Source organism: Colletotrichum destructivum, chromosome 1 (genome assembly GCF_034447905.1).
Source record: "Colletotrichum destructivum chromosome 1, complete sequence".
NCBI classification, from domain to species: Eukaryota; Fungi; Ascomycota; class Sordariomycetes; order Glomerellales; family Glomerellaceae; genus Colletotrichum; species Colletotrichum destructivum.
Genome location: NC_085896.1, coordinates 2,437,714 through 2,460,998, shown reverse-complemented (window position 1 = coordinate 2,460,998; position 23,285 = coordinate 2,437,714). Strand labels below are relative to the sequence as shown.

General features: G+C 53.4%; 11 protein-coding genes across 11 annotated transcripts; 7 read left to right on the top strand and 4 right to left on the bottom strand.

Moving 5' to 3' along the window:
* The first annotated feature begins 131 nt into the window (after positions 1 to 131).
* On the top strand, positions 132 to 2,405 carry CDEST_00752 (Putative cytochrome P450). Its single transcript, XM_062916911.1, has 6 exons — positions 132 to 614; positions 674 to 704; positions 782 to 925; positions 1,012 to 1,141; positions 1,224 to 1,887; positions 1,973 to 2,405. The coding sequence occupies exons 1-6, from the start codon at positions 286 to 288 to the stop codon at positions 2,151 to 2,153; spliced, it is 1,479 nt and encodes a 492-aa protein (XP_062772962.1). The 5' UTR covers positions 132 to 285; the 3' UTR covers positions 2,154 to 2,405.
* Positions 2,406 to 3,659: 1,254 nt separating this feature from the next.
* CDEST_00751 (Putative translation initiation factor IF2/IF5 domain, W2 domain-containing protein) lies at positions 3,660 to 5,932 on the top strand. Its single transcript, XM_062916910.1, has 2 exons — positions 3,660 to 5,434; positions 5,491 to 5,932. The coding sequence occupies exons 1-2, from the start codon at positions 4,454 to 4,456 to the stop codon at positions 5,776 to 5,778; spliced, it is 1,269 nt and encodes a 422-aa protein (XP_062772961.1). The 5' UTR covers positions 3,660 to 4,453; the 3' UTR covers positions 5,779 to 5,932.
* A 560-nt stretch (positions 5,933 to 6,492) lies between these two features.
* CDEST_00750 (uncharacterized protein) lies at positions 6,493 to 9,022 on the bottom strand (the record flags this gene model as incomplete). Its single annotated transcript, XM_062916909.1, has 2 exons — positions 6,493 to 8,681; positions 8,743 to 9,022. 2 exons carry the CDS (start codon positions 9,020 to 9,022, stop codon positions 6,493 to 6,495), a joined length of 2,469 nt encoding a protein of 822 aa, XP_062772960.1.
* Positions 9,023 to 10,125: 1,103 nt separating this feature from the next.
* CDEST_00749 (uncharacterized protein) lies at positions 10,126 to 11,425 on the bottom strand (the record flags this gene model as incomplete). Its single annotated transcript, XM_062916908.1, has 2 exons — positions 10,126 to 10,614; positions 10,901 to 11,425. The coding sequence occupies 2 exons, from the start codon at positions 11,423 to 11,425 to the stop codon at positions 10,126 to 10,128; spliced, it is 1,014 nt and encodes a 337-aa protein (XP_062772959.1).
* Positions 11,426 to 12,419: 994 nt separating this feature from the next.
* On the top strand, positions 12,420 to 13,319 carry CDEST_00748 (uncharacterized protein; the record flags this gene model as incomplete). Its single annotated transcript, XM_062916907.1, has 1 exon — positions 12,420 to 13,319. The coding sequence occupies one exon, from the start codon at positions 12,420 to 12,422 to the stop codon at positions 13,317 to 13,319; it is 900 nt and encodes a 299-aa protein (XP_062772958.1).
* A 42-nt stretch (positions 13,320 to 13,361) lies between these two features.
* On the top strand, positions 13,362 to 13,669 carry CDEST_00747 (uncharacterized protein; the record flags this gene model as incomplete). The annotated part of the gene is made up of 2 exons (XM_062916906.1): positions 13,362 to 13,409; positions 13,463 to 13,669. 2 exons carry the CDS (start codon positions 13,362 to 13,364, stop codon positions 13,667 to 13,669), a joined length of 255 nt encoding a protein of 84 aa, XP_062772957.1.
* Positions 13,670 to 13,817: 148 nt separating this feature from the next.
* Positions 13,818 to 15,124, bottom strand: CDEST_00746 (uncharacterized protein). The gene is made up of 2 exons (XM_062916905.1): positions 14,367 to 15,124; positions 13,818 to 14,308 (listed from the first exon to the last, which is right to left on the bottom strand). Exons 1-2 carry the CDS (start codon positions 15,030 to 15,032, stop codon positions 14,246 to 14,248), a joined length of 729 nt encoding a protein of 242 aa, XP_062772956.1. The 5' UTR covers positions 15,033 to 15,124; the 3' UTR covers positions 13,818 to 14,245.
* Positions 15,125 to 16,169: 1,045 nt separating this feature from the next.
* On the top strand, positions 16,170 to 16,837 carry CDEST_00745 (Putative Marvel domain-containing protein; the record flags this gene model as incomplete). Its single annotated transcript, XM_062916904.1, has 3 exons — positions 16,170 to 16,208; positions 16,281 to 16,502; positions 16,613 to 16,837. The coding sequence occupies 3 exons, from the start codon at positions 16,170 to 16,172 to the stop codon at positions 16,835 to 16,837; spliced, it is 486 nt and encodes a 161-aa protein (XP_062772955.1).
* Positions 16,838 to 17,123: 286 nt separating this feature from the next.
* CDEST_00744 (uncharacterized protein) lies at positions 17,124 to 17,566 on the bottom strand. The gene has a single exon (XM_062916903.1). The coding sequence runs from the start codon at positions 17,516 to 17,518 to the stop codon at positions 17,312 to 17,314; it is 207 nt and encodes a 68-aa protein (XP_062772954.1). The 5' UTR covers positions 17,519 to 17,566; the 3' UTR covers positions 17,124 to 17,311.
* Positions 17,567 to 17,771: 205 nt separating this feature from the next.
* On the top strand, positions 17,772 to 20,047 carry CDEST_00743 (uncharacterized protein). The gene is made up of 3 exons (XM_062916902.1): positions 17,772 to 18,088; positions 18,144 to 18,410; positions 18,465 to 20,047. Exons 1-3 carry the CDS (start codon positions 18,057 to 18,059, stop codon positions 19,765 to 19,767), a joined length of 1,602 nt encoding a protein of 533 aa, XP_062772953.1. The 5' UTR covers positions 17,772 to 18,056; the 3' UTR covers positions 19,768 to 20,047.
* A 700-nt stretch (positions 20,048 to 20,747) lies between these two features.
* On the top strand, positions 20,748 to 21,645 carry CDEST_00742 (uncharacterized protein). The gene has a single exon (XM_062916901.1). The coding sequence runs from the start codon at positions 20,915 to 20,917 to the stop codon at positions 21,338 to 21,340; it is 426 nt and encodes a 141-aa protein (XP_062772952.1). The 5' UTR covers positions 20,748 to 20,914; the 3' UTR covers positions 21,341 to 21,645.
* Positions 21,646 to 23,285: the final 1,640 nt, after the last annotated feature.

Below are 23,285 nucleotides of genomic sequence, written 5' to 3'. Positions count from 1 at the left end.
CTCATTCACATCACAAGTGCCCCTCACCCCCCTCACCCCCCTCAGTTAGGGTTGGCGGCGGGTTCCCGTTACCTAAAACCCCTCCGGGCTCCCCTATCGGCGCCGGCGCTTGGTCATTTACGAATCGAACCCCTCTGATTTGACTCATTAAGCAAGCGCTATCGTCCCCGGATCCGGAGCTGATAAGAGAGGCCCCGGCGTCACCAACGACGACTCGACGGATCGCCCAATCTTTGGAGTCCCTGTTGCCTCTCTCACCTTCTTCCCAGAGAAGGATATCGTAACATGTTGGTGTTTTCGCCCTTCTTCGTCGGAGCGGTCTTCGTCGGCCTCTTGGCGGTCTACCTCGTCCGCTGCATCTCGTCGCCGTTGTGGAAATTTCCCGGCCCGCGGATATCGGCCTTCACGTCTCTTCTCCTGAAATGGCATGAGCTGCGCGCGAACCGGACGAAATACATTCACGGCCTGCACCAGAGGTATGGCCCGGTCGTCCGCGTTGCGCCGGAAGAGGTCTGCTTCACCTCCTACGAGGCCGTTAAGGAGATTTACTGCTCCGGCGGCAGCGGCTACGACAAGACGGAGTTTTATAACTTGTTCAGAGTTTATGGACGGAGGTGTGTATGGAAGATACTGAACTCGATGGAGACCGGCGCCCGCTTACTAACCTTTTCAGGACCATGTTTACAACGCTGAACAAAGAAGATGTACGCTCTCCCGCTTTCCCCCCTTGGGCTGCGACTCGACGCAAAGGCAGAGATGAGTGACTTATCATGTATGCCAGCACGCGAAGCGAAAGAGGATCATCGCAGACCGGTATGCCAACAGCAACGTCCTGCGGCCGGCGCCCCTCAGCGGGATTCAGGAGAGGTCGCAAAGGTTCATCAACCGATGCGCGGCGTCCGTGGGCAAGAGCCACGACATCTTTGTAGGTCAAAACTGCGACAGTCACAAACACACCCTACCTAGACTTGACAGGGTCCGTTGACTGTGATTTCTTCCGTCCTGTTATAGATGAGTCTTCACTCGTACGCCTGCGACTGCGTCACGCACCACCTGTTCCACCCGTACGGCAGTAACTGCCTCGAGAACGAGGCGGACGAGGAGATGATGCATCAGGTCGCCGCCGACGACAGCCTGCAGAGTGAGTAGCAGATAGCCCCTTCCTCCATCGAGGTCATGACCACCGATCGGGCTAATCCTCCCGCGTGCGCTCTGTCACCCAGACCGCCTCGTCCAACATTACAGCCCTGCGTTGCACAAGCTCCTCTCCAGGATCCTCTACCTCTTCGCCAAGCCTCGCGAGACGCCCCTCGCCGACACGTTCGTGATGGAGTCCAGCATGAAGCCCGACCCAGCTTCGTTCACGCTCCTCAGCCGGCTGCACGAGAAATCGGGCGGCGGGCAGCAGGGCCTGGATCAGCTCGACATGGCGGGCGAGTGCCTCGACCACATGGCGGCGGGTATTGACACCACGGGCGACGGCCTATGCTTCCTCATGTGGGAGCTCTCGCAGCCGCGGTCGCTGCGGTTCCAAGAGGCGCTCCGGCGGGAGCTGAGAGAGAACGCCGGGGCGGCGAGTACCGCGGCGTTCGACAGGCTGCCGTTCCTGGACGCCGTCGTGCAAGAGGGCCTGCGGTGCTTCCCCGCCATCCCCATGTCTCTGCCACGGTACGTGCCCCGGGGTGGGCGGACGATCGATGGATACTTTGTTCCGGAAGGGACCATCGTCAGTTGCCAGGCTTATTCCGTCCACCGCATCGACGGCAGCGTGTTTCCCGAGGCGGACGTGTTTGACCCGAACAGGTGGATGGCGCCGACGGGCGATGCCGAGAGGAAGCGGCTTATGTTTGCGTTTGCCAACGGAGGCAGGGGGTGCGTTGGAAAGCAGTGAGTACTCATGCCCGTCCCCACCCCAACCCCCTATGTCCCTCCGGATGAACGTCGGCCACTAACCGGTGATCCGTCTACGTAGTCTGGCACTTGCGGAGATGAAGACGCTTTTGGCGGACATCTACTCCCGTTACACGACACTCCCTGAGACGTCAATGACGGCCGAGTCGATGGCCATGTCGGACCAGCTCATCTCGTCGCGGCCCCTGGGCCAGAGGTGTTTGCTGCGGTTTATCCCTGTTGATGACGAGAAGCAAAAATGAGGGCAACTTGCTCGTAAATGACAGGATATGAAACGAAGAGGACTGCGGCTAGGCGTTGCCTCCAGCGTTGTGTCACGTTGGGGAAACAAGGCGGTGCGGTGTGGTGCATCCGGGGAAGGCGCAATGGGGGGAAGGTAAACATGGAACAAAATAGAAGTCGTGCCTCGCGATGGACGATACAGCTTGGGACGGGGGACAATGTCAACGTGGCACACCACATCACGAGCCCGCTAGACCAATGGACAATGACCTGAAAAATTGAAAAATAAAACAAAAAATAAAACACGGCCCCGTCTGGCCTTCGTCTGGGTGGGAGAGGTAACCAACTACCTAGTGTCCCACCCGACCAAGCTGCAAATCGAGGGATGACTTGCAGCGAGTGGCTCGGCTTCGTTGGCCGGCTTCAGGCGAGGCGAGACGAGCAATGGCGGGCTGCAGACTGCAGACTGCAGAGAGTGTCAACAGTTGGAGCTCGCTGTATCCGTACACTAAGACAGAGTAAGTGGCCCGGCCCACATGTGATGGCAAGTGAGATGAGAATCCCTGGGTTCTTTTTGTCACTTGTACACTTGCTGCTATGAATATCCTCTAGTGTCCCCTTCTTACCACCTGAAGTCCTGAAGTCTGAAGCTCACACGTTTGCCGTGCGATTTGCGGTTCTTGAAGCGAGCCAAGTCATTGATTGGCCCGTGCCCTATGGCGTGGGAGCTGCTGCAAGTGTACTCTGGATGCCAATAAAGAACCCGTCCCAGCCCCCCGCCCACCGTTTACTGTCTCAAGTGTTGCCTGATGAGTAGGGTCGTTGATACATGAGATGGACGGCCTACCTAGGCAGAAGCATACCAAACTGCGAAACGCGAAACGATCAAAAGAACAGTGGAAAACACGCATGCATCAGTCGGTGCCGATACTGTCTTTGTGCGCGGTGTTGGCGTTTAACTCGTTTAGACCATTCAACCTGGATTGAGGCCAAAAGTACAAAAGTGATCGAGAGGGGCGGGCGAGCTGCATGTGGTATGTATGTGATGCGTGTTGTAACTCAGGCACTGGACTGGCTGGTGGCACGCGTGGGGCACAAAACGACGCCTGCTCCAGATTTCAATTGCCACCCACAATGTGATGCGCTGCAAAATACCTAGGTAGGCAGAACGAGGCAAGGGCGTGTCAGACTGCCAGGCTGCCAGGCTGCCAAACCTCCTCCCTCCCATCCCAGTTAGACTGTGTGTACGGATATGTACTTTATACTCCATTTGGAGGAAGTACCTAAGGTGATTTACCTCCAGTCCAGGGGTCTTAGTAGTGAATCAGGTACACCGAAGCGACTGCACCGGCTGTACTGAACAGTACGAAATACCTAACGCATGCTTTTGCGCCCTTTTGGTTCAGCAGTTTCGGCCATGCATTTTTATTTTCTTTGCTCCGAACGTCCGCCTCCTACCGTCGCACTCCACTCTGATATTTCCCCCAAAACTCTTCGCCCATTACCTGTTCGCCCCTCCGTTTTCTCCTCTTCCCACCCACAATAAAGAAAAAAAAACCGCACAAAACCCTCCGCCCGGAGATCCATCCAGCACATCTCGCAATTGTCGTAAAAACCCACCTCGCGCAATTCCCACTTCACCGCCCTGCTTAGGCATCATCTGCACGTCGTGCCCGCTCCCGGTAAACTCTGCAACCCATACAAAACCTCCCCTCCCCCTCTTCTCCTGAGGAAACATCGCCACTTTTGCCTAAACCACAACACAGTATCGTCAACAACCATACACCTCTAGCATCCTCTCTCGCAGCGTTAACGACCACCGAGTCCCTCCCCGCGAGAGTTGAACATACAACGACACCCTCACGCGGTACACGGCACATAGCAGTTTATGTATCAGTACGACAATACCACCGTCTTCAGACACTTTGTCCCCAAGCTGCAATCATTTCGCATAGCGCGGAAACCTTGTAGCCCCAACATCAGTTCAGTCGGTTGAAATCCCTTACCCAGAGGAGTTCATGAATTCTCGACAGCAAAGACGATCCAGTCTCGCCTTACCACATGTCCATACAAAAAACCCTTGAGCATTGAGTCCGCCTTCTTGCTCCTCCCCTTGTGCCGAACCAGCTTCGCCGCCAATCCGTCGATTCCAATCATAACCAATCCGACCGTCCTTCCGGCTTCTTCATGCTACCCGCCCGCTCAACCGACAGCACCCCCAGCTTCGTCTCCTGAGCCCATTACTCCCTAGTCAAACCAACGCTCCATACCAACAACTCCAAAAGACTATCCAGTCGTCAAAACTATCAATACCGCAATCATGGCTTCCCTCATCAACGTTCGTCGCGATGTCAAGGACGCCTTCTATCGTTACAAGATGGAGAAGATCGTCACAAAGATCGAGGGCAAGGGCAACGGCATCAAGACCGTCGTTGTCAACCTGAGCAGTGTCGCTCAGTCCCTCGCCCGTCCCGGCGCCTATGTCATCAAGTACTTTGGCTTCGAGCTTGGTGCCCAGACCAACGTCGATCCCGCCGACGACCGCTGGATCATCAACGGCTCCCACAACGCCGCCAAGCTGCAAGACCACCTCGACGGCTTCATCAACAAGTTCGTTCTGTGCAAGAAGTGCAAGAACCCCGAGACCGACGTCAACATTAAGGACGGACGCATCCTCCTCGACTGCAAGGCCTGCGGCCAGCGCTCTGAGGTCGACCTCCGCCTGAAGCTCAGCGGTTACATCCTGAAGAACCAGCCGAAGAAGGGCAAGAAGGACAAAGCCGAGCGCAAGGCCGCTCGTCGTGCCAAAGCCAACGGCGCCAACAAGGAGAACGGTCAAGGAAGTGGAAGCGGCGGCGAGGGATCCGAGAATGGGTCCAACGACGCCGACGACCAGGATGTTGGTAGCGACGACGAGTTGGAGAAGATGAAGAAGGAGGCCCCCGAAATCGACAACTTCGAGACTCAGGAGCACGAGTGGGCCGTCGACATGAGTGAGGAGGCCGTCAAGGCCCGCCAGGCTCAGCTTCCCGGCGAGTTCAAGGCGAAGCTCAACATGGGCGACGACGAAGATGAGGACGGTGAGGCCGGTGGCAGCACTGTCTACGATGAGTTCGGCACCTGGATCCAGGACGAGGCCTCCAAGGGCAGCATCGACAAGGTCGACTCCATTGACATCTTCGTCAAGGCCAAAGAACTCGGCATCGAGACCAAGCACCGTGCCGTCCTCGTCCTGGTCCAGACCATCTTCGACGAGAACATCGTCGCACAGATCCCCAAGCGCGCCGGCATGATGAAGCAGGTTCGTTTACCACTAATAATCTGTGCTGTTGACTGCCATACTGACCCATCCCCTAGTTCGTCACCTCTGACCGCCACGAGAAGGCCCTGCTCGGCGGCACCGAGCGTCTCATTGGCCAGCTTGGCAAGGACCACCCCGATATCTACAACCAGATTGTCAAGATCCTCCAGCTGTACTACAATCACGACCTGCTCAGCGAGGAGGTTGCCATCAAGTGGGGTAGCAAGGCTAGCAAGAAGTACACCGATCTGTCCACCTCCAAGAAGGTCCGCAAGGCCGCCGAGCCCTTCATCAAGTGGCTTGAGGAGGCCTCGGAGGAGGAGTCGAGTGAGGACGAGGAGTAGGAGAAATCAAGCTTTTGATGGGAGTTCTGCCACGGTGGCATGTTGGTTCGCATTGTATCTCTATCTAGGGTAGTATCAATCGCTTCTCCTTCCTCCCTCTGATTGCCAGACGGCCCCGAAATGGGGGCGTCATTCATCTCTCGAGTGGCACCGCAGGCTTCACGGTTGCTAGGTAGCAGCATACATTCTATAAATTGGGGCAATCGTTGAAAAGTTGACCTTTCTAATTGTCGGCAAATGCGCTACCTGAATGACCTGTCTGTCTCTGTGTGGTCATAGTACCGGTTTATAGGGTCTGCGCTGACCAAACTCTAAGGAAAAGCAAGCGTGCGGCATTGGACCGCCCCGATTGCATCAATATTGCAAATCCTCAAAATGAGCCAACAAATTCGCATGTCCCCTTCATCCCGTCTATCCCTCGACCCATACGCCTGATAATGCAGTTCTCGAAGTTGAGAGGACCAGCCAGTCCACGCACCCCCGCCCTTCAAAAGTCCATCATGAGCGGTGCCATCCCAATGATCATCTCCTCGGAGATCCGGACCACCGTCGAGGGTAAAGAACATGTATAAAGCCCTTGACTAAAGCGAAGCGGCATACGTGTCCTCTAAAACCCCCATCGACCAACGCAACACTCGTTCTTCATCTCCGCTCAAGCTGCACCGACCCCTTATGCTTGTGCTGAACCGTTGAACATCGTTGTTGATATCAACTTCACCAGTTGTCCGCTGCGCCGCCCGTCGACTGCGCCATGGATGTATCGGCCCAGGGGAGAGTATTGTCCCAGGCGCCTGGCATGCTCTTGCTGCTGTTGGAGGTCTTGCTCACATCTGTTGCGGTTGGGTTCCAGTTATCGCCGCTGGTGATCTCGGGACCCCATCCCGCGCCGCCGCCCGCCGCCACCCACTGGTCGCCGCCCTTGCTTCCCCTGTTCGAATTGTGCTTCGATGTCTGTGAGGCATTCGGACTATTATTTTTTGTAGGTCTGGCGTTGTTGTTTGTGGCCCAGGCCGAGTCGTCCCCGGTGACCCACGTGTCGCCGTTGTTGGACGCTTTATTCGGGCTGTTCTTGGACCCGTTGCTCCTATTGGAGTTACCAACGGGGCTATTGGTAGTTGGCCCGGCATTGTTGTCCCATCCACCGTTGGTGGAAGGCGGGGGGGTGTTCTTCTTGGACTTGTTGGACTTGTTCGAGCCATTCGAAACAACACGCCCTGAGTAGCCAACGTTGTTGGATTGGCTATCCCAGTTGGTATCCTGCTGGACTCGGCCACTGGTGCTGCGATTGCTGCCGCTGCCATTCTGTCCCTTGCTCGACTTCTTCGAGCCAGAGTGGTTCGAACCGGTTGACCAGTTGGTGTTGCCCCTTCTGTTAGCCCAAACATCGCCCGACTGGTCGTTGGACGCTCCCCATTCATCGTTGATCATGGTTGCTGCTTGGTTATTGCTCGAGTCACCCCAGGTGGTCTCATTCGTCGTTGTCCAGCCATCACCGCCAGAAGTCGGCTGGGTATCGTTGTTCTGGCTGTTACCCGAATTACTCCATCCATTGTCGTTTCCGTTGCCGCCAGTTACGCCCCAGGAATCGTTGCTCGGGCCTCCAGTCTGCACCCAGGCCGAGTTGCTTCCATTCTTGCTTCCGTTGTTGCTTCTCTGGTCCTTCCTGGGAGTACCCCAACCAAGATCCGGGTGCTGGCCACTGGCGATCGGCTGCCAATCCGTGGGTTTCTTCGATCCCCATGATTTCTTGCTTCCATTGGATCCACCGCCATTAACTTGCGACCCGGTCGTCTTGGGAGTGGACTTTTTGCTGATGTCGCTTGCGAAGGCAGCCCAGGGGGTGTTTGGGTTCACCGTTAGGTTGATGTTGATAGGGGAGACGGGAGCAGGAGCTGGAGCGATATTACAGGGGCTGGCTTGTTTTACCGTCGAAGGAGCTTTGTTTTGCTGCGGCCCGACATTTGTATCCCATCCCTTGTCCTTGTTTCTGGCACCTGTTGATGCCCCATAGTCTTGGATAGCTCCTGACATAACGGGCTTCGGAGACCCTTTTGGTGAAGCCACCTTCGTTGGAGACATGGGACCCCACCACGGAGGCGACATCTGCATCTGCATTTGCATCGGGTCGACCGGCGCCATGACGGGAGGTCCTCCAGGCATATTGGTGATCGGGACAGCACCCCAGGGCGATTGACCCTTGAAGTAATTGTCTCCGGGATTTTTGGGACTGGCGAATCCGTGGAAGTATGGGTTTTGCAGAGGATGGGGTACTCCCATGGGCAGAGAGGCCTTATTCGGATCGCGAGCAGGATACAACATTCCGTAGGGGTTTCCGTAAGCCGGCCCGTGATAGACTCGAACAACACCATGTTGAGGATCGTGGAAGGCGTTGGGTCGCGGGTCTTCGACACCTTCAATGGCATGTTCGACCTGGAGGACCTCGGCGCGAATTGGCATGATGAGATTGGGCCGACGCAAATGAGGAGACAAGGCTGCCTCGGGTCTCAGCTTCTGGTGCACCTCGGCCTTGCTGCTTTTTTCCTTTGTTGTTTTATCCTTCTGTTGACTCTTCTTGGTGGTAGGGCCAACATTGTTTGGCTCAACGTCGGCGGAAGTGGTGCTCTCCTTGCTCTTCTTTGAGGGCTTTCTGATATCTTTTGACTTTTCTTGTTTCTTGGAAGTGTCAACAACCTCCTTCTTCTTCTTGGGAGGCGGAATTGTCTCTTCCTCTGCCTCTTCGGCCTCTGTTGTCTCGGTTTCGCTGTCCTCGCTTTCCGATGAAGGGTCTACTACCTTCTTCTTCTTCTTTTTGACTGACTTGTCGCTTTTCGTCGTCTTTTTTGATTTTGACTCTGGCTCAGATTCGAATGAACCATCAGCCTTGAGCGACTTGTTCTTGTCTTCTGCGATATTTAGTTTCGTTCCGTTTTCCATATCATGGCCCGGGATCAGGTCCGGAATTACCTTCGGGCGACTTCAGCGCAGACTTTGGCACGACCTTGTCGAAACGGACCTTCTTGATGCCGGGAGAGTGGTCATTGGAGCTCTTGCTGCGGTTGGCACGAGGATACGTAATTTTGACCGTGTCCTCTTCAGATTCGTCGTCGGTTGAGATCTCGACGCTAATGCGCTGTCTGCCGCTCGACTTTTTGCTTCTGCGTCGGTCGACGGTGTTGCAATACTCTTCAACGCTGACACCAAGCGCCCACTCGCAAATCGTCGAGCTCCGGGTCTTGCGCGTCATTACGGTGAATGATTGCCTAGACGGTTCGGTCAGGACTTCCACAAATCTGACCAACTCTAGTCATGAACGCGAGCCCGCAATGAAATTTGCCTACTTTCCTCTCGACAAGTTGGTTTGCAGAAGGGCTGGAGAGGAACAAGTTCAAAGCACGGTAGTGCTTCTTTTTTTGAGTGGCTGTAAAGGAAAGGAAGATTGGTCTAACGTGGAAGGAAGAAGGTGAAGGTAAGATTAAATTTCTAGTTTATCAAATTGGGAAAGAACCCAAGCCTTCTTGTTCCTGCGTCGCTCGTGCCATTCTCTCTCGTTGGCCTTGGGCGGAAATTCCAAGCGACTGATGACACCCTATCTAAATTGGTCGTTGACATGAGAATGGAATGTATCTCACTAACATAAGATCACTCATGCATCGGGTTTGATTTTTCAGTATTCAGGGTCGTAGCGGGTTTACGTTTGGTGCGCTATCAGGTTAGGGTCGGTGCAAGAGGTCTGTCTTCCTAACTTCTCCAGAAAGATCAAGACGGCCTTCTGGTCAGAAATGTTGACCAACATCCAAGCCACCTACCGAAACCTGCCTCAACTTTCGACCAAATGAGTTCAACTGGACGGCTTGATCATCAAAAGTGCTGTCTGGTCTGTGAACATAAGAAATAATGGCCCTCCAAGCCCCCATCACATCCATCCAGCGTCTACCTCTTTATTCCCGAATAGCAATTCTACTGGGGGGTTCCGTAGAACAAGACCGATTCCTGCAGTTAATAACTTCTGATGCCTTGTTAGCTTTGCGGAAAGTACACCTGAGCTCGGGCGGCCTTACTTTGGTGAATCGAGAGGTGATAATGGAATGCCCTTGAGGGAACTGCGGTAGGAACGCGGGGCCCGGCAGGTCAGAGTGTCAGAGAGCGAAACGCATCTACCACTGTTAGCCTCGGATGTCTCTTGGTCATGAATTTGAAGCTTACAAGCAAGTAAATGTCAAAGTAGCGTCGAAAGCCGTCAGGCCTTCTCTTCTCTCAACCCGATAACCTATGTCGGATATTGGTATAAGCACGTCATGCTGACGACCCTTTCAATCAGGGCTTGCTTACCTGCTCCAAGAGACTTCTCTAGTTGGGCAGACGGACGGCGTAGAAGTAGCCCTCGGTGGTGACATACCAGCGGCAGTCACCAAGGTTGTCAATAGTGAAACGGTTGCGCTGGGTCCAGTTACCGTCAACCTCTCGAACTGGATAGTAGCGTGACGGGTCGTCATCGGCGGGCTTGAAGTCCTGGGGCTCAAAGAGACCATTTGCATGGGCAAACTGAGCTTGCTCCACGGCGATTTCGCCAGCGGTTCTGCCAAATCCCGTGACATCAGGAGGAAGATGAGCATTACCTGCGAAAACCGGAACACCACCGCAGCCCGGCATCTGCATGCCCATGGGATGAACGCCCTGAAACATGGGAGGACCGTTCATGGCAACAGGGGGGGCCTGGAGCATGATGGGCTGCTGGGGAATTGCCATTCCGGGCTGCATGACTGGCTGCTGGGCCATGATGAACTGAGGGTTCGCGGGGCCTTGGCCAATATACGTGACGTTGTTGGCAGGATGCTGCTAAAAGTTCAAAGTCAGCACATTGCTCTGAAAAGAAAATCAAGACGAATCAAAGCCGGGATGAGTATGGGACGCCAGAGTCGACGACAAAGATCGGGTGTTCAGACGGTCATGAACCACTCGGTTCAAGAGCCGTCGGCGGCCTCTGACAGTACACGCGTATGGGTTATTGTTGACTTGCATAGTACTGATGGACAAGAACAAGAGGCGTGCCGAGCATGACTGGGGCGGCGCTTGGAGCAACAAGAGAAGTCAGCGGGAAGACTTGGGCTTGAGGGACACCGACATGATAGACAGCGCCGGGAGGCATGCCGTTGTCGAAGCGAGGCACGTAGACGTGCTGCATAACACCGTGAGTGGTGTCCGGGACGGGCGGCTGGAAGTGAAGTCCGCCGGCAGGAGGACCGACGTTCTGGTAGTCGGCCATGTTGGTAGGAAGACCTTGAAGGCCGTACGGGTTGTATTTTGCAAATGGTGCGAAGGCGTTTGTTTCGTGAACGAAGCCGGGATGAATCGAGTTGTGGGGGATGAATGGGTTGCCGTGAAGGTGAGGCGACTGAGCGAAGGGAGGAAAGGCAGCAGGAAATTTGTGGCCAAGGTTGACAGAGGCGGAGGGATTGGTAGATGTGTGGATAAAAACACCGTCGTCTTCACCGTGGTCAATGTCTGGGCCGCTGAAGGCAGGAGCTGTCGAGGGGGCTGTTCCCTGGGTGATTGGGAAAGAGCCATCGCTACCACCGCTGTTGTCCTTGAAGCGCACCTGGCGAGGGCCGGTGTTCTTGGCAGCCGACTTGATCTTGGGGGACTTCATGTCGACTTTTGCAGTTTTTCGACTGAGAATAGGTGTGGTAGTTGTTTCTCCTGCAGTTGTTGGTTTTATTTTGTTTGGAGGAGGAAAATCCAATCCAGTAGTCCAGCCTATGGCTTCAAGTCCTAGGAGCCAGTAGTCTTTGACGAATGAAAAACCTGTTGAGATGATTTCTTTCACCTCGTGTCTCATCCCCGAGCCGGATGGACACAAAGCGAGGTTGATGGAAGGATGGGTTTGGAAGAGAGAAGATGAGATTAGAGGACTGATCCATCACGATAACCCCTTTTGTCCCTTCACTCAGCCGCATCAAGACCTTCTGCGGCTTGGTACCTACGGCTTACACTAGCTGATTATCCCAGTGAGGCCGTGAGAGCGGTTGTCGAGGCGTCCAAAGAACAGGTATCGTGGAAAGGGGCTGGCGGGGTTGAGTGGACTGTCACCAGTGCCCAGGCATGATCTTACTTACCACCAAACAGAGACCTGAGAGACCAGACAACACAACAAGGAGAAAACAAACAACAATAGGAAATGTCTGACTTACAAGCTCCATGACATATTTCTGGCCGTCCCACATGTGTCGATAAACAACGGGCGGATCTTCGTCGTCGTAGTGGGCGTTTGAGAATGGCCAACATCCACACATTTTGACAACACGTGATATAGGTGTGCGTGGAGAGCAGGGCGCCTGGTCGTAAATGTATTTGACTGATCGACGGTTAATTGGAGGTTTGGACTGGGAGAAGATGATGGAAGTGAAGTTGTCACCGAGGCTACGGCAGCCGGCGGATTCGACCTTGCTAGACTGCCTATTTCAGAGGCACCTGCCTTGGGAAAAGAGCTGGACGTTGGTCCTCAAACCAAACGACATCCTCACCAGGCATCTATCACTCAACCTACAAATATACCATCATCTCCCTACTTGAACCCACCCCTTCCTTGGTCAGCATCGCCACATTTTGTCATTATTGTTCTCTAATACGACACAACCGTCGCAATGAACCAGGAAATGCGAACACTTGCAGACAGATTTGTCGAGCTTGAGCTGGACAACATGCGAGCAAGGTCGCGGCAGGTCCAGTTGCACGAAAATAAGCCCTGGTCATCTCTCGGAGGAGGTATTCACGTTTCCCACGAGCTCGGCGGGTACTTTTTCTTGCCTAACGACGTCTCGACCCCGTTACCTGATGAAAGAAAGCATTATGAGGGTTCCCTAAACGCACGACACAACAATCTGCAATCATCGATTCAATCATTGTCAGACCACCAGCTTTTGGCCCTTCACGATTTCCTGGATCAGGAGATTGACAATGACGCGTCTGAGGACGAGCTTCCGATTATAACAAGTGATTACTTCGAGTTCGTGAACAACAGAAAGCCCAAGGGCCAAGTCCAATCGATCCGCAACGGCCTCTGGCTAAAAGAGAAGGTCCGAAAACACACCCACTTGTCGTCCCCAATCAAGCATGTTATCTTGCTGACCTCCGCAAAACAGGCTCAACATGTTGCACAGATCAAGCTGTCGACATTCCATGCCTCCCCATTTCTTGCCAGCGAGTGTTTCAGCGTCATCCTTGTCAACCTTGGTATTACAGGGAAAGATGTATCAGTGTCAGAGAGGTCGATGTGGCCACAATGGACTGGCTTCGATGCCTTTGTGAGACAAGCAGATGCGAGCTATACCTCCATGACAGTTTTGAAGAACCATGGTTGGACGTCAGCTCAGGAACACTATCTTGCCAGAATCAACAAGGTCCTTCAGTCTCAGCCCCCACCGCCGCGCAAGGCTGTGGCTACCTTCTATCAGACGTGGCTTCGGGATCTCAATGCCCAGAAAGACGTTTGGGTGTACAAAATTGTCGAGCCTAGCCAAGCGATTAACAGCTCAGAAAGCTAGGAGCATTTAACTGTACTCGACGGCGTAGACGCCTTTCGTAAGATGAAGACACTAGGTCAGGTGGAGGGAAAGGATGTTGCCATGTTCAAAGTTGGTCAACCGTTCTCAGCCCATAAGCAAAGTGGTTTGCTAACGTAGCACAGCTTTGGCAAACAAAACTGAAAAAGGTACTGCCCGATATTCAAGCAATGGAGGTGAGGGACCCTCTGGAAACTCCAACGTCGGAACCTACCGAATGGACATTGAACATGGAAGATTTGATCGACGAGAATGGTAATCTCGACAAGCTCGCAGTAGCTGCAGAATGGACTGAAAGTCTCCAAGACGAAGACATGACGGAGGAAGACTGAACTCAACTTGGCGAATGGAATCAGTGGATAGTGTGGTACTGACCCTACACGTCTTGGTGGAATCGCATTGTATTACAACCGCGCCGACGGAAGATGCTTCGACTAGTCCTGAATGGTTTGTGTAAGGGTCATCAATAATTAATTATCTGGAGTGGCGTCTGGTGATAGCAGCAGCTCGTGTGTAACCGGATAATAGCGGGGTTCCATGTCCATCATTTGGAGGTAGATAGGACTTATGGCAAGGTCGCAATACCACGAGATGATGAGAAGAACGTGTGATGCTGTTGACTTTTGTTGATAGGTACCGAACGCCCACTACCACCCAGTGACGCGGTCTTCTAATGCTCCTTCCTAAAATACTGTACACGGGTCCGCCAGAGGAGAGATCGTCCGTCACAATGCCCAAGACTCCTCTAAGGCGCTCTAAATTTCCTACTCAAACAACAGACAGAAGAAGCTCGTATCGGGCGAGCAGTGTCGTCGGGATCCATTGTGATCCGCAGATGTAATCGACTTTTCATTATTGGCGGGGTGGTCATCGAAGATGATTCGTGACGGTGTTGTTATATCATAAAATTACAAAGCGGCGCGCTCCGAGTGCGCAGGCTCCGGAGCAGAGAAGAAAGTACTGCGGACAACCTGTTGAGAGTGTGATTAGTGCCAGGAGGACCAGCAGAGTGGAAAAGGCGAAACCTACAGCCCAGGCGCCAGCCACGGAGGCTACGATACCGCCGGAAATCAGCATGGGCCGCACGCCCCGTGTGCTCTTGAATACCATTCCACTGAGCGCACCAGCCAAGATGGTGTTGGCGGCATCGTGCTTCCCTCTGAAGTAGCCGATACCAGAGTTCAGCAGGTTGTAGGTAATGGCGACGACACCAGCCGAGTTGCCAAGGAAGGGGCCACGGCGGGTGACAGCGTTGAGCACCGAGTTGAGGCGCAGCTTCGGCGGCTGGTTGACGGACCTCCTCAGACCCTCCTGCAGGCCCCAGGCTCCTCCTATCGACAGGGCCGCCAAGTATGTGACACCGGTTCCGTAGCAAAGATCATCGGTAAAGCCCCGAGAGGGGAGGACGGACTGGCCAGGGGCGTCGGCCAAGGTCGCATCTTCGAGGGAGAGGTATTCGAGAGTGTCCTTGTTCAGACCCGAGAGAGGATGTAATTGCGCCGGGTCGGCGAAAGCGGAACTCTGAAGGAAAGACTCGACGCCAGATCCTGCTGAAGGGTCGAACTTAGTGGTGGTGGTCGCGGGCGGGCTGTTGAATGTGGTTGTGGGTTCGTGAGTGGCAGGAGAGGTCTGAGGGGCGCCGGCGTCCTTCTGCGAGGACTTACGACCGGAAAACGTATCCCAGAGCGACGACATGGCGGGAAAAAAAATTATGGACGTGGGGTGGATGGGATGAAGCCGGGGATCGCGATTGGGACGTATGGGCGGACAGGAGTCGTGGGCTTGTGAGTAGGCCGATGATGGAAGCTATCGAAAAAATTTGGGCAGACCAGTCGCGACTTGGACCGTGCGTTCCCGGTGCAGTGGCAGCAGTGGAAAGGTGACGGCGGTATCTCTCGGAAGTCTCGACCTTGGATTCTCCGGCTTACCTCACTCGCGCCGTTCCATTAAACTCTCGTGATGAGTCATCTTGGGTATCCGATCAGCGGCATACATTAGCTAAGCGTCCGACCTCATACCTTGCGTCAAGGCGGAAGCTGAGGTCTAAGAACGGTTCCTTTTGTCCAGGCCAGAGCGTTTGCACGACACACATTGATCCCAAATTTAGAGGAGCAAACAACGACGTGTCAACCCGGTCACCGGCCGTTTTATGTTTGATTCTCTCGGGTTAATCGCCGTGACGAGTACCGCTCATTTCTTATTCTTTCTCACACTCCAAAATACCCCTGGAGTGTCAACATGATATAATTGATTACCTTCGTCATGCTGGTCTGATAGCAGCGAGGTCAGGACCTTCGTCCCTGTGGTGTCGGTTCGGGCACTACATCGTAGCAAAACAGGCCGCTTGTTTGCTGGCATCCTGCGAGGTCCCAATTGTCCTTTGAGGCCAGGGGAGGTGAGAGATAGAGTGTCTGTGGCACCACGAGAAGTCTCGGTTTTGGGTCAGAACAAGAGTATCTTCGTTTGATCTGCAAACTACCGGAGGCCAGGCCGCTGTGACTGGTTTCTTACAGCGCAAAGCTGCAGGAACATCAATCTTTGAGTCGCACAAAGCCTCGGGCAGGATGGAAAACTTGTTGCTGTGCCGCCTTAAGTGCCACAGAATGATATGAGGCAACCGCATCCTCGACTGAGCTACGATATATATAACTGCCCATGCCGTCCCTCCTCTTTTTGTCACACCGGCATTTTCACCATCTCGTTGTTTGTCGCCTCTGTTCCGCATTCGAATCCTGAGTAGAGACTTGATAAGAAGAAACCAGTGGAATAACTTGCTAAGGGCATAAACAGCTTACACATACTACATCAGCACCATCCCAAGCACTAGAAAAGATGCTGAATCTCATCACTGTAGGCGTGTGGGCCATTCAGGTACGTGGCACCTCCATACTGGAATACCCTCTGGGAGATCGTGGTGGCTGATGAGATACGAACGTCCCTCAGGGCATCGTGGCCATCGTTGTCCTGGGGCTATCTGTCGACCTTGTCAAGGGTCAGATGATTGGCGACGCCCCGACAACTACAAAGCATGGGACATTTACCGGCGGCTTCGGGCTGGCAGTGGCTATCATGGGCTTTGCATCTGCGTTCATCGATGCCATTCCAGCTCTCGCTGTCATGGCTGCCGATGCTCTCTGTGGACTTTTGTTACTCGGCGGTGGCATTGTACGTTTGCCAAAACTCAATCTTATGAATGCTGCTAACGGAGACGTAGGCTTTTGTCATCGGGTTGCGAGGAGTGACTTGCGACCTCCCCGAGGACGATATTGGATTAGAAACGCTCTATGGCAAGTCTAATTAATGGGGGAACCGTTAAAGTAGGGGAAGTTAACGCGCATCACAAAGACTTGACATATTCCCGACTCTTGGACAACTGCAGGAAGGCCACAGCTGATCAGGCCATGCATTTTGTGACGTTCGGTTTTGCAGTAGCCACCGTATTCCTGGTTTTCCTAGTTTGGAGGAACGGTCGTGGCAGTCGGAGTGGCAGCCATGTCTAAGGCATATGCAGGCAAACAAGCATGAGAAGGAAGGGATTGTGTCGGCTGGGAGTGATACCGTACTCCATGATGGCTGACAACAAGCGAGACTACCAATCCGACGCGCTCCTTGCCCTGGGCCAAAGTCATGATCATTGGCCATACTTGAATGCTGCAATGTCGCTGATGAAGCCGAAATTTTGCCATCTCTTACATTGTTACCCAATTCGATCGCCTGCGCTCTACTGCGTTGTCGTCTCTCGTGAACACGGCCAGTGTATTCTGGATGCAAAACGACCGCCCGCCCGATAGGAGAACGAACACTGACACTCTGCAGAATAAAGCCGAAAATACCTTCAGGATCTGAGCAACGGTTTACAGCTGTCGTAACAGTGATTGGCTGCGCTCTTCGAACGTGACGCAGCTAAGCGTCACTTGCAAGCTGCTCAGCTTTCGACGATATTTTGAGCGCAAATGTTTATTGGGAGACGCGGATCACAACCCTTTTGGCTGTCTCATGGAGAAAAGATGCGAAATCCAAGCTAGTCCTGGAAAGAATGTTGAGACCACCCCACAGTCAAAATACCAGGTAGAGTCGTCGTACTCGGCTGATAAGGAAAGGTGTTCACATGGTGTTTTATTTAGGGGGCCGGGAACGGAAGGAAATCCACAGAGAACAGGACAACCCTCAGCAAGCCGCATAGCGGAGCCGCCATTAGAATTAAAATACACATGACGGTGTAAGTTTAACCCATACTAATGTAGTGAAGAAAGAGAGAAATCCTATTCCTCGCATCGTGAGAAGAGATTTTTATGGTCGCCGAGGGGTGGGGCTGATTGTGAATCTACGCTAGTGCTTTCGCCTTCTCTGTTTCTCCGTCCCGATCAGAGGACTTGGATCCGTCCGTGCACGAGCGCTGTATCCACTTGCCGCCAGCGACCCCTGACCAGTACCGCTACATGACGACACGGCACTTGCTGTGAATGATGTAAGTAGCTGTACGGTCCAATCTGAGATCAACAATGGCAGGAGCTGCTGTCGAGTGAGCTTCCAAGGAACGTAAACAGTGTGCTGTGTGACGATGACGCGCGCTACACCTGCATCCTTTGACCGTCAAGGCCAGGACATCTTTTCTTCGCCTTCTCTTCAACGTAGCCAGCCATTTCTTCTAACTGCCCGTCTTGCGACATCACAACGTTCACCGACGACCAGCTGACAGCCAACCAGCCACAAGAAAGCATGGCGCCGGTGCCTCTAGAACCGGAAGTGAAGTACGTTTGCCGCAGCAGCCAATTTACTGAGAACGTGTCATCTAACCATCCTCAGATATCTGCCTTTGAGTATGATCGGTGGCCACGCGATCGCAGTTGCATCACTTAGCTTCACTGTTGTCCGAAGTCTGTACAGAGCGTATCATGATCAGCCGCCATCTCAAAGGACGAGAGCAAGAATCGATCTGCGCTCAAAGCTTGCTCCCCTCTTTGCAGGTCTGGCACTCGTCAGCTTGTCTCTCGCAAGTTACTGGACTTTGAGCTATGCGAAGCTTTCATATCGTGTCTGGGCAGATCAGCGCGGAGTAGGAGCCCCAGTTCGGTTCGTTTCGTCTACTTCTTGTTTCTTTGTCCAGCTCACTCACTATCTACTTAGCTTTTACGGCGATCATGGATTTTTCCCCGGCGAGAACGCGACTTGGGTTTATCCCGGACGCTGGTTGAGTGACACCCCAGTCCACTTGGACGCCCTGGAGATCATCGCGGAGAAGGCTCGTCGCTTCTGGTGGGGTCAACAGATTGAGCTTGCGACGATCTCATGGAGCTTGTTACTAGCCATCGAGGGAAGACGCCGGAACATCCCCTCTGTCTGGGCCTACCTTGCATTGGCTCACCTCGTCAGCTTGTCTTTCGCCCAGAATCTGTTTTACCTGGCGTTGCTCCTCACGCCTGCTTCAACCGTTGCCCAACCGAATCCAAACTCGACTCTGGGACGTCTTCATTGCAAACTATTCCCCCCGAAACCCGCAAACTGGCTTCCACACCCGGCTTTGTTCCTAGCTTCGTTCTGTACCACGTATGTCTTGATATACTGGGCACCCTCAACGACAGGCACAGCGACTTTTGCCAAGATCGCAGTGACCGGACGAATCCTTTCGTTTGCGCCCGTGGTTATCCCTTCAGTGGTCCCGATCAGCTGGGGAACAATGTACAGCGACCCTCATGGGGCATATGGCATCTACATTGAGCTCTTCCGATTCGTCTCTACGGCGAGTTTTGCTTTCCATGCCAAGGAGACCGCACTTAGCCTACTCTACAACATACCCGATGCCCACTTCCATCGCCACAGTCGATTCCTTCCGTTTGACAAAGGGCAGCGCTCGACATGGGAGCGGACAACAACGGCGATCGGCAAGGTTTTGGGATCAGCGTCCGATCATCCCGTCGTCGCTGCTGTGGCATGGGACGTTTTGCTCAGCGGAGCCAGCCAAGGATTATGGGCAGCAACACGTGCGTTGGATGTGAACGACATTCTAGCCTCTGCAACACCGTTCATCCAGAAGGATCTTTTGAATGCGCAGCCACCGCCCAGGCTGCTGGAAGGATACGACAAATCAGCGCCGGAATCGGAATCGTACAGCCACACCAGCACCAAAACCACGCGACGCAGAAGCCCCCCATCCAAGGCGAAAGCCGAAGGAACAACAGCTTCGGACCCACCTGGGTCTGGAAGCACCCACCGAGGCCGAGGCCGAGGACACACGGAAGAATCCGGTGAGGGGCCGGAAGATACGTACGAGCCGAGCCCAGCGGAAAGCCGTGCTGCGGTAGAGGGCGACGAGCTGCCAGATAGTGATTTGGACTGGGAATCTGCAGCGTTGACCTGGGGCCTCACAGCCTTGGGCGGACTTGGATCTAGTAGTGCCGGTGTTTTTGGGGCCGAGTGCACATCTCGATGAGGCAATTGCAGGCCCAGGGCATTACGAGCAGGTTCAGTACTTGTGCCATACGCAATGTTCTTTGTTTGTTTGCATCACTTTCAACGCTTTGGGTGGGAGCAGGCAGAGCCTGACGACGGCCATGGCTCGAGTCCGGAAGCCGTCAGCCAGTTGTGTCTTGGCCTCCAGCAGCGTTCCGGAAACGGCTAGAAGGATTTAGGGTACACATACACCAATGGATGCTCTCTGAGTACACACGCTCAGCCTTTATGTTAGGGCGGTGGTACGCTGTTCGGTGTACCTGACCTGCCTGGCACCATAGTGAGACATGGCTGGAATCTGGGCCTGGAACGCGCTAAGCGGCCAGGCCGGGACCATGGGGGGGACGGTTCGATATTTGTGAAAGAACACATTTTGGGGCGGCTAGCTTCGAGGACAATGAGTCTTGAATTTGGGTCGAGGCCAGCAGAAGACCATAGCCCCGCCACGTTGGCGATCCTCTTGATCAGAGGCGAGCAGAGAGCATCGGGGTTCACGCCCATGCCCGTCGGCTCGACGAGGGAGCTTAGCCAAGGACGATGACACAGCTGGAGGTTTTTGGAATGACGTTGCCCCGCATTTGCAGGAACACCCCCGCGTCCAGCCGGAATGGCGCTGCACCATCCTATCCATCCACACAAGAGTAGGGTGGGCTTGGAGGTCGATCCCCGGCCCGGATGATGTAGAGGCGCTAGTCTGTTGGATGGAAGCCCTGCATATGGCTTGTTCGTGGTGAAAGCAGCGGCTAACAAACCAACCCCGGCCGATGAAATGCAAGGTCCAGGAAAGGACCTTGAACGATGCCCATCACACCCTCTTGGGTCCTCCAACGGTGCTTTCTTTCTTTGCCATTGCCACATCCGTCTCGCTACCACGCTGCCAAGGGGTTTCCGCCCTTTGGCCACGCATTGTTAAATACCATTGGCCCCCCTGGCCTCCTCCATGTCGTCCAATCCCTCAAACCTACAACCACAACCGCCCAGACAAACAACCCAGGTCTACATTACTAGCACCGGTCCTCTTCTACCTGCACATTCAACCAGCTAGAAACATCATATCTAGATAACACCTTTCCTGGCATTCCGTCGCCCACTGTCCCGACACCGTGTTATTTCACCTCCATCGCACTATGGCCATCAGAGACCACTTCCGCCGCCGCAAGTCCATCTGCGAGCCTAGCCAGGGAGACCCCAACTGCTCTGAACCACCAAAATCACCCGCTCTCCGCTTGGCCAAGACCCTAGGATGGCGCTCAACGAAGGAAGAGAAGCCCAAGAAGAAGCCCATCAAGGACGACAAGCCGGACCCTCGCGAGCGGCCCTTCAGTGAGACCAACCTTAGACACCAGCAGATCCTCAACGGCTTCACCATGACCTTCGGCAAGAACCAGCACCAGATAAGCCGCGACCAGCGGTCGAGTTACTATAGCGTCAACGTCAGCCCCGGCACATCACGGCACAACAGCGTTGATGTGGACGACAGTCCGCTCCGGATGAACCCTCTGCCCCGAGAGCGGCAGTTCCGGTCCGTGCCGGAAGAAGATGAGAGGTCCTAAGCGACATTCTGAGTTTCCGTTCCCATCCGGTGTCACCCATCCTAGAGACATCTAGCGACGGATGATCTGGTCAGTACGGTGTTACAACACAATTTATTTCGGCATCGCCTGGGAGTTTTTGGGTTTGGACTTTTAGGAGTGGGCCATTACGGGCGAGGCAAGTTGCCTTGATAAAATTGCCCTTAATGAAAAGACCCGAGGCATGGACGGGTACTTGAATTGTATAATAATGCCAACGCCGCTTGGATATGAGAAGATTACAAGGGGAAGGACTCGTCTCTAACTTCGGTCTAGACGATACAATCAAAGCATTCTACTCTATTGCTTAAACCAAATAACTGAACTGGCCTCATTGCATTGCATATCAGTCACAGTGCTTTTCAAATCAAGCTACGACATCACCAGAGCTACACACCTTGTTGGGCTCTTAGATGATGGAAAATGGCACTCTCGCTACAAGGTAACTCTCACCCGCTGGGTATGAAAGCCCACTCCTGTCAAGTATACTAGCTGCAAAGATTCTTCTCATAGGTATAGGTGTTGTGAAACATTTTGGAGATGACTTTTGTCATACCTTGGGGTGCTTACCGAAACAGCCTACTTGAATCACATATATCTTGCCATGCCTTCGCTGGCCATCCTTTCTGACAAACTGTGGGCTGTCATCCCATACTTTCGGCAATGAACCAACTGGGCAACCCAATCGGCCTCGTGATATCTAGTCTCATCTCACTATGATGCTGTGATTCACAGCCAGCCCTCCATCGAAGATACCATTTCTGTTTCTCAGCCTGCCCCTAAATTGAATCTTTCTCTTCACTTTCTTTACTCTCTTCCACACACAACTGCAGGTCAACACGCAGATCGATGATCATTCCTGTCTTTTCATTGATCCTGCGATTTTCAGTGCTACTTGGAACAAATATTATGCACTGACATTTAGTTTCACTCTATCACCGCCCATTGTCATCATCACTAGTTACACAGGTTTCCTCTTTACACCAGGTTTATTTTTTCATCTTGGTGACCAGACTCTTTACTGTAAGTATAGAAAACAGCGCCCGGGATTTAACTAACTTGTCTGCTCTTCTCCGATCTGTTGCAAGTGCCTTGCATCAGGCTTCACCCCATCTACATCTACATATCCCTCCCTTCTGCCTACAAAGCCTTTGCTCTCCTTCTACTTTTTTTCTGTACTTTCAGTTTTAGACTAACCGGATATCACACCTAGTCAACAACCAAGGGAAAGTCACTGCCTATCTCTCAGGCATATACAACCTGAGCAAAGAAGAAAGCCATCTACCACCCTCATTGCACTTTTCGAGCTGGATCTCCTAACCTGTTACTGCCTCACTCAAGGCAGCGACTTGTATGTAATTCCAACTTTTCTTTAAAAAGCTGCCGTCCTTTCTCTTTTCCAAACACAACATTTCCAGCCCAGAAGCGACCCCAGTACACAGTCTGGCATTTAGCAAGACCTGAACGCATTTTTGGTACCGGAACGTTACAAATACACTTCAGAAAATTCATATCATACTGCCGCCGCCACCACCATTATCACCACTACCACCATCATCACCGCACCTACTACAATAGGCTTCCTATCCTGCGCCAGCCTTTACCTAGGACAACACATCACCTAAGTGGTATATATATAGGGTTGCCTCCTGCATCCTATCTCTGCTTCTTTCTCAACACACCGACTCTTTGAGCTGGTTCTTACATCAAGCTGAGGAGGCGGTTTCTGGACAACGAAGCAAACCCGACTTCTACACCGGTTGGACTGTTGACAATCTAGCGTCGGTAGTTTCTATGCCCCCTCATCGCACCTGCCGTACTGCGTCAATAACACTACACCTGCCTCCAAGACACGCGACACTGGACTCATCCAATCTCTTTGACCCGACTTTTTTTCTACCTTTCCCTTAGCATACCTAAATCTTCT

Bases quoted from the DNA above. Each gene is read 5' to 3' on its own strand.
- CDEST_00742 (XM_062916901.1), top strand. From the start codon at position 20,915: ATGGCCATCAGAGACCACTTCCGCCGCCGCAAGTCCATCTGCGAGCCT.
- CDEST_00751 (XM_062916910.1), top strand. From the start codon at position 4,454: ATGGCTTCCCTCATCAACGTTCGTCGCGATGTCAAGGACGCCTTCTAT. The intron at 5,435-5,490 runs GTTCGTTTACCA...CCCATCCCCTAG, and splicing joins GCGCCGGCATGATGAAGCAG to TTCGTCACCTCTGACCGCCA.
- CDEST_00746 (XM_062916905.1), bottom strand. From the start codon at position 15,032: ATGTCGTCGCTCTGGGATACGTTTTCCGGTCGTAAGTCCTCGCAGAAG. The intron at 14,309-14,366 runs GTAGGTTTCGCC...CACTCTCAACAG, and splicing joins CCGTGGCTGGCGCCTGGGCT to GTTGTCCGCAGTACTTTCTT.
- CDEST_00752 (XM_062916911.1), top strand. From the start codon at position 286: ATGTTGGTGTTTTCGCCCTTCTTCGTCGGAGCGGTCTTCGTCGGCCTC. The intron at 926-1,011 runs GTAGGTCAAAAC...GTCCTGTTATAG, and splicing joins GCAAGAGCCACGACATCTTT to ATGAGTCTTCACTCGTACGC. The intron at 1,142-1,223 runs GTGAGTAGCAGA...TCTGTCACCCAG, and splicing joins CGCCGACGACAGCCTGCAGA to ACCGCCTCGTCCAACATTAC.
- CDEST_00743 (XM_062916902.1), top strand. From the start codon at position 18,057: ATGGCGCCGGTGCCTCTAGAACCGGAAGTGAA. The intron at 18,089-18,143 runs GTACGTTTGCCG...AACCATCCTCAG, and splicing joins CCTCTAGAACCGGAAGTGAA to ATATCTGCCTTTGAGTATGA. The intron at 18,411-18,464 runs GTTCGTTTCGTC...CTATCTACTTAG, and splicing joins GGAGTAGGAGCCCCAGTTCG to CTTTTACGGCGATCATGGAT.
- CDEST_00744 (XM_062916903.1), bottom strand. From the start codon at position 17,518: ATGCGGCTTGCTGAGGGTTGTCCTGTTCTCTGTGGATTTCCTTCCGTT.